Source organism: Apis dorsata, unplaced genomic scaffold, assembly GCF_000469605.1.
Source record: "Apis dorsata unplaced genomic scaffold, Apis dorsata 1.3 scaffold_135, whole genome shotgun sequence".
NCBI lineage: Eukaryota > Metazoa > Arthropoda > Insecta > Hymenoptera > Apidae > Apis > Apis dorsata.
In genome coordinates this window covers 107,551-115,489 of record NW_006263427.1, presented here as the reverse complement: position 1 = coordinate 115,489, position 7,939 = coordinate 107,551, and the positions used below count along the sequence as shown (strand labels likewise).

The 7,939-nt window shown below is 32.0% G+C and overlaps 1 protein-coding gene across 3 annotated transcripts in view; it reads left to right on the top strand.

Annotated features, from left to right (window-relative positions):
• Positions 1-7,699, top strand: part of LOC102671120 — a 24,682-nt gene extending 16,983 nt beyond the window's left edge. Inside the window, exons 5-8 of one of the 3 annotated variants that reach the window (XM_006613139.2) lie at positions 3,757-3,819; positions 4,138-4,221; positions 5,743-5,974; positions 6,875-7,699. In XM_006613139.2, coding sequence (XP_006613202.1) covers positions 3,757-3,819; positions 4,138-4,221; positions 5,743-5,974; positions 6,875-7,017 — 522 coding nt within the window. In that variant the 3' untranslated portion in view covers positions 7,018-7,699. Of the gene's footprint in view, positions 1-3,756; positions 3,820-4,137; positions 4,276-5,742; positions 5,975-6,874 lie in introns of all 3 variants that reach the window. The other 2 variants (XM_006613138.2, XM_006613140.2) reach the window with 2 other exon arrangements.
• Positions 7,700-7,939: the final 240 nt, after the last annotated feature.

The window sequence follows — 7,939 nt, the reverse complement described above, 5'->3', positions numbered from 1 at the left end:
TGGTACGAAGAAAAAAAAAGGGGGGGGGGGCAAAAAGGACCATCCAAACTCCTCCCTCTATTATATTCTCCCCCTCCTTTCATTCTCCCGTTTCACGAACACGTTTCGCGCAGCTGTGCCGTTTTTCTCCGTGGTAAAAGGGTTGAAATGTCGTTCAACCGCGTGATTCGAGAGCGTCGAGTGCTTTTGTCCCGAGATTTTCGTGTCTTTGAAATATAAATTTATTGTACATTCGCGCGTCCAACTGCGTTTTAACATCTTTAAATGGATGGCATACTTTGTATCCACGTATATGCGGAATAAGAGAGGAAATAAGTTATTCAAAATTCTTGTCTTATATTTTTTTCGTCGCACAACGATAACTTCCATCGCTTATCTTGAGCATCACACGTATCCTCGATTTCAAGGTATAACAAATTCGTTGATTGAAACTTTAATTCGATCGCAATCCGATTGATTCAAACTCCTATTGTATTCAATTCATGGTTATTGACTCGATTTGGACAGAATGATAAACGTGATAGCATTTCTGCATACATCAAGCGATGCGATACAATTTGACCAAGAATTGATCTCCATATAGGTTACAAATAGCTATGTAGGAGTTTCAATTAAGGAAACCGCGATAAAATAGAAATCCAATTTTGATGAAACAATATTCCTTAATAATAATTTTTTCAAAGTGCGACAAGAATTTTTTCGTAAGTTTTTATTCCATTTTAAGAAAACGAAATAAAGTAGAAAATAGGAACATCCACTTTTCACTTTTCAATTAAAGTAAAATATTGATTTTAGTTTCCAAAGATAGAGGATGGGATACTCCTATCTCGATTGGCATTTTAATCACTCTTTGACACTTTTAGAGCTCGTCACACCGGACTCAGGAAATGTTACTTTCGTTCAATGAAATTTCAACCCGTTGTAAATTTAATTAAATCAATGAAACTTTTAGAAATATTAATTAGATTAAATATTTTGTAATCATTCAAATCTCTTTTTGTAATTTATATCTCTTTTGAGTTTAGATTCAAACAATTGCATGGATTTAAGCGATTTCTCGAACAATTTTTATTTGATTCTCCTTTTATATTTTCTTTCCTTTAATTATCAAAATAATCTTCAATTTTTCATGATTATTTTTTTATTAGATAAGAAAAGATTTTGCTTTCGATTTTCATTGAAGTCATCTCGATATCTTTTAACTGATACACAACGAAAATTATATATATATTATATAGATATATATTTTCACAAATTTCTTCAAAATAAAAAGAATATAACGTTTTTATATTTTTTATTATATTGTTATATTGTTAAATTTCATTTCTCATTCTCATTCAATGCATCTATGGAGCAGAGTGATAACGACGATCAATTTATGAAACTCTATATTATAATATTTCCGGACACATATGGTCCATAATGGCCATTTATCTAAATATTATTGTAATAACGAAATGAAATCCTAAAAGCGAACCGTGCAAATCCTTTTTAAACGTTTCAGACATGTGCAATCCCCACTTTGATAGCAAAAGATAAAAGACCTGACATAGGTTCGAGTTTTTCGGATTTGTCCTAGTTTTTAGAACTTTTAGTGGAATCCGAGATTTTTCAGCAATGATCCGGATTTCTCGATTTTACTTTGAGATTTATCTTTAATAATTGTCACAATCATAAAAAATAATTCTTATTTTTGTACGATTATCATAATCAAGCCTAATTAATTTACTTATAATATATAATTCTCTTGTACAAACAAAAGACATATCGAAATTTAAAAGATTAAAAAAAAAAATATAGAAATGAATTAAATTCTATTAAAACGACCATGCAAAAATCCATGTAAAACTTGGAAAAATTTCAGCTCTCTGATAAAATGACACTTATGTTCCATTTCTTGTGAGAAATGCAAGGTAAAATCTCAAAATTACGTAATCCTGATACGTGGAAATATCCAAAGCGGATAATATGCAACGATATGAGAATATAAGAATGTAGACACGTAAATGATAATGCACGTGATGGAGATCGCATGCCAAGTATGTATTTCCATGTACCGAGGGACCAGATGCAAAAGTTCATTCTGGAATAACAGCATCCGCCAGCATTGTACGTCGGGATGCGCAATCTTCATTAAAATCCCTGCTGCCTCGAGCTTTTTCTTCGTAAACCAACAAAAATAGGGAGAACGAAGAAAAATACTTCCTTCTTTTTTTTCTTCTGCTTCTTCTTCTTTTTCGTTTTTTGCCTCCTGATATGCACGTCAAACTGTCGTTACGAAGTCAAAAAGCCGAGCATGCATCGCTCATAAAACGGTGTTTCGAGAGTACCAATGGCTACTCCGAAAACGGTAACGAGAAACGGTAACATCGATGTAAAAGCACTGTTCTCGTAATTACACGAACTCCACGATGAACTCTGCCACGTGCAATTCTCCTTCGAGTTAACGGCGCGTATCTTGTTTCTCTCACAATACAGAGAAATAAAATAAAACGAAATCTATGCGCAAAATTTATTTATTCGAAGATTATTAATTGTAATATTTAAGTGCGTAGTTTGTTTTGTTCACACGTGCACGAAATGAAAGAGTTTTTTTTTATTTATTAATAAATTTCGAAGAAATCCTTTATCATCGTTGATTACAATGCGTATTTCGTTCTAAGAAAATTTTTTCTTGCAATCAGTTTTATCAATTATATCGATTTTAATATATATACAATTAAAATTTAGATTATTATTTTATTGTCACGTTTACTTATTCGATAAAATTTTTGTTAATAAATAAATGAATTTTTATACTTTTGTACGTATTTATAAATAATACAGATTATTATTTATAATCGATATTAAGATTTTGTAGTATACAATGTATTTACTTAGAGCACTGGAATTTCAACGTTGAAAATTGCATCGTTGAATTGCACAATACAAAATTATTGTTATTCGTTTTATTTTTCATTTGAAAACGAATTTCTTTTTCTTTTTTTGTTACGCTTCTTTCGGGCCAATATATCCAATCCGATTGCAATAAAATTTCCGGCAAACTATCAAACATATCGAAGGGATGTTTTCGATTTCTTTCGCATGGCGATAATCAATTTTCGATTCGTAATATCTGTAATACAATTTTGTCATGAAAAGCATTTAAATTGCTTTTTCTGATTGTTTCGATAAACGATTCGGATCAAAATTGAAATTAGTTTTCCATCGATATATTATATTCAACGATTTCATCGTTTTGAAAATAAAGAAAAATCAAGGATCCTCTTTTTTTTTTTTTTTTTTTTACGATGCCAACGGTGTTAGAATTTTATTTTTCTTTTTACATACAAACTAATTGCCCGTTAAAAAGTTAAGAGATGCAAACAACGTAAAATTTAATTTATTCTTTATGAAAGGCTTTTGTGTGTTAACTATTTTTCAACAGTATATCGAATATCATTTTATAACTACGATCGATATAGGTATATACATGCACGTATAAACTTGACACGAATAATAGAGAACATCAATCTTTATTAGTTTCCCGTAATCGAAACTCCCGTAATGATTTCTCGATCGTTCAGTAAAATTTATATTGTCATACAGTGCAAATATATTATCGTTTAGAACAATTATGGTTAATAAATAAAATATGGACAGTGATGAATGGAAAAAAAAAAAAGAAAATATATTTTGGAATGTCGAATATATTTCATATATTCAAAGGATATTCGTCAATTCGAGTGATTTAATTTTATCACGTTTCTGTTTCAGTCCACTTTTGACCCGACAAAGGTGATGCTATATACGTTGAACTTCTTCCTTTTCTGCCTGAACGTAAGTTTTAATTCAGAAAGTAAATTATTTCAAAAGTAAATTTACGAAGAATAATTGATTCGCACGGAACCATTGTTTACCATTACATTATCGCTTTTAATTAATTTCTAACACAATTTTCTACATCGCAAGCTTTTTAAAATATCACGTCGTATCACCTCAGTTTCACCTCAGTTTCCATCGACATTCCGTTTTTCCGTTTCTCGCTTCTGATTTTTATTTTTAATTATATTCAAACCTAGGTAGAAAGAATGTGTTACGTTATCAGATGACCAGGCACCGGATTTCCGGCTATATCCCACGTATCCTTTACTTTAGATATATTCCGTGTTGTGCGTGATCTCCCAGTATCAAGAATATGTGGCCGGTCGAGGCACTGCCGCGGACGACTACGAATACAGGGTCAGTATTCTGAGACTCTCTCAACGGAAACAGGAACGAGATAAGGGACGAAAAGTTAAGTGTATTAACTGTATTGTCGAATAGTTAGAGTACAATACACGATGAGAATAATCGTGAAAATTGTAGGACACGCGATAAATTTAAATACATAGGGCATTGTAGGAAGTGAAATTTAATATTCAACGAATTTTAGTGATTAAAAGAGAGATATAACTGACTTGGATATAATGGATATAAGAAAATTAGATTGATGAAGTATAATAAAATTTCACGTGTAGATTCATGCAAATAATAATAAAAGAGATGTCAATGTTGTTTTATTACACAAAATTTAGATATGGAATATTTGTATTGTATTGTATTGTATACTAATATGCACCCTTTAAAACGATATTACGCAACAATTGTATGAAATCCAGAAAAATGTTGTTCCTATCACAGTTTTATTTAGGTTACGAAGAATCTCTCTGAAACGAATCCAATTGTGTTTTTATCATTCCGGAAATTCTGCTTTCCCAGAAAGAAATTACAGCGAAAAGATCTCGAGAGCATATCGAACAATCGTATTATCCAAATGGAAGCTTTATGTCAATCAGTCCGAATCTTTGTCTGATATCGCCATTCTTTTCTTACGCTCTTCTTACAATATCCTCAGAGAATTTTATTATTTCGTTTTATTATTTCGCAGTAAAATCTCATGTCTATAGAATATTAATTTGAAGTCTCCGTTTGAATTTGAAGAATAATGATATATCTATCTCTAAAATTTAATACGTGTGCTCTCTATATTTTATAAATAAAATATATCTTCAAATATGGTGCTTCAAATACTACAACAAATACTACACGATTGAAAATACGTTAATAAATATGTCAATGTGCATAATAACAATCAGTATGTTATTATTATCGAAAAATCAGTATTTTTTTAACTATAAAATTATTCGCCAAATCACAGTAACACGATACAACTATACATATAACGCATATCTAGAATACACTTCGAAGAGAGAATTTGATAGTACCTTCAAACATTGATTAATATAGATTACGTTACTGATGACGTTATAGTGTACAGATCAGGCTCCCATTATTAACTTGTCGGATCAATGTCGACGATATAGATTAAGCATCATTCAAAATAATCGACATGTGGGAAATTTACTTTTGATTTCACTCTCAATTCGATCGACAAACGATATTCAGAAAACGTTAACTTTTTAAGAACAATCTCAATGCAAATCATAGGTATAAAAACTCGATTCAAGCACATGTAAAAGAAAATTCATTTGCAATTTTCGTAATGGCGTAGATGAAATTACCTCGAACGATCTCCAATTCCGATTAAAAACTCTTCTCGACGATACAGAATACTTTGAATACAGAGAACTCGGTTATTCTACGTTAAAGTTTTAAAGAGAAAGTGAAAAAGTCTTCGTTTGCTCGTTACCTTTTACCCAAAAAAAGACGGTCGCTTCGAAATTCAATTATAAAATGGATCTTATGAAGCGACCTTTAAAGGTTCCAGCAGTGAGATATGCCGTTCAACCGCCAACTACAACCGCTACGTCTTGCCTGAGTTCTCGTAGGGCGGCAACCAACAACGAAACCAAAGCAACCGCAACGCCAACGCAGAGCCCTACCACGGCTCAGAACACCCTCTCCTTGGATAAGAGTCCTGTCACAGGACGATCATCGAGAAAACACGTTCAATTCCCTGACACAACGTCCGATAATCGGAAGGGAAAATCCGGTAAGCGCTCGCCTCCCGCATATTCTAAATCATAATTTAAAACATACGTGTTTCTTGAAGATTTTGTTTTAAATTGTTTTGAATAAATAAGAAATTGCAGAAGTTGCGAAGGTAAATTTAATTGGACTTATTGGACAAACGATCTTATATTATTTAAAACGTTATATATCGTGCATTGTTGTTGTTTTAAAAATTAATTTGGTATCTTTTTAAAATAAATTTACAATTTATCTATAAAGAAATTCTGCAATTTCTCTCTTTCTTTTTTAAATAATTAACGTAACTTATGATTAATTATTTTGTTCCATCTTTCACGCATATATCTTTGATGTAACAAAGTTATCGATGCTTTTTTTATTGTTCTCTTTCGATGATATAAAGTAAAATGTTACACAGTCGTTATTATTGATGCAAAGACGCCAAATTACGTTAATAAGTAAGGAAAATCAGATTGAATGGCGATGCAAATCCGATAGTGATAGAAATAAACTTCAGAGATACAATGGCATATGGTATGGAATTTTCAATTTATGCAGCATTATCTGGAATTGATCAGACAACTATATCATTAAGTAAATTCGTATTGATACAAATCGATCGAAGAGTAGACTAGTTATTTCGAGCAAATAGGATAAATTCGCTATGAAACGTTTGAATTGTTACTTAAATGTATGAACATGTATGTTGACATCAGCAAAACTCGCTTTACCACTTATGGGAACAGAATTCCATTGCCTTTGATCTTGAAATTATGTGCCCGCGTGTAACGTGTGCTTTTACGCTTTCCTGTCTGCGTCTCGTGTTACTAGCACTTAACCCTTTCACTCTCGCGCTAAACAAATCAACAATTTCGAAACATCTCGTTGTGCACGTGTGTCTATGTGTATATATATGTTTCAGAAGTTCCAATCACGGTGTTGGTGCTTAAAATGGAACCAGAGAACGAATACACGACATCATCGTCCTCGTTGAAATTCGAGGAAACTATGACGATCGATCAAGTTCTTCGATCTCAGAAAACCAGCAATAGCCAAGATACCTGAAGTGTCCAAAGAATCTATCTTTGTAACCGACTGTGAACTCTTAATGGCAAGATTTTCTTATTGCCATTTTATTGCTGGTACTTTCTACTTGCGAATGGTCCAACATCGCCAATGAATAATTTATCTTAAGGGATGTTCTCAAGTTGGTCTGTATGTGAGATAAGAGAATTAAGATCATCAATGCGTTAGTTCGCTCAAAGCAATTCGTATCACTGATTTAATAGATTTATCAACTTTGCGAGTTTCAAATAATGGTATGTCTCGATTCGATTCTTTAACGGATTCTTCGTGTTTCTCTTGTTTACGAAATTCGTAATAGGATAAATTTGTACATTTGGATAAATTGATTGGGATTGTCCAAATGATGAGATAATTATCTCGTGAAAAACTGTCGTTCGTCGTGTTTTATGCAAAGAATAATAACGTGAGATTGATGACTTATTGGCACACGAGAATGAATTGAAATGCTAACATATGTTCTTTGGGTTATCGCGATAGCCATAGTGTATAGAGTGGTCAAAGGCGATCAAATCGAATGTAACGATAAACGTTTACACAACCGTCGATCAATATTGACACCATTCTATTACCGCTATAATGAACATTGATCTTCCAATTGAAGATGGACGCTTCGATAACACGTGAACTATTTCAGGAGAAACAATAGCTTAATTCTCTGTTACTGAAATGAATTTTAGATGAACATGCCCCTATGCTTGCAAAAGAATATAAAAATATATCATAACAGAAAATTGATGTGACAGAAAATGTATGAAGTTGATCAATTGTATTTTTGTATTGTAAATTTTTAGACAAATGTATATTTTCGGGAGAAAAGAGAATATTCTCTTGTTTTATAATGCAATTTTTTAAAAATCATCCATTTCGTATTCCGTCGATTTAACGCTTGCCCCTTGGTTTC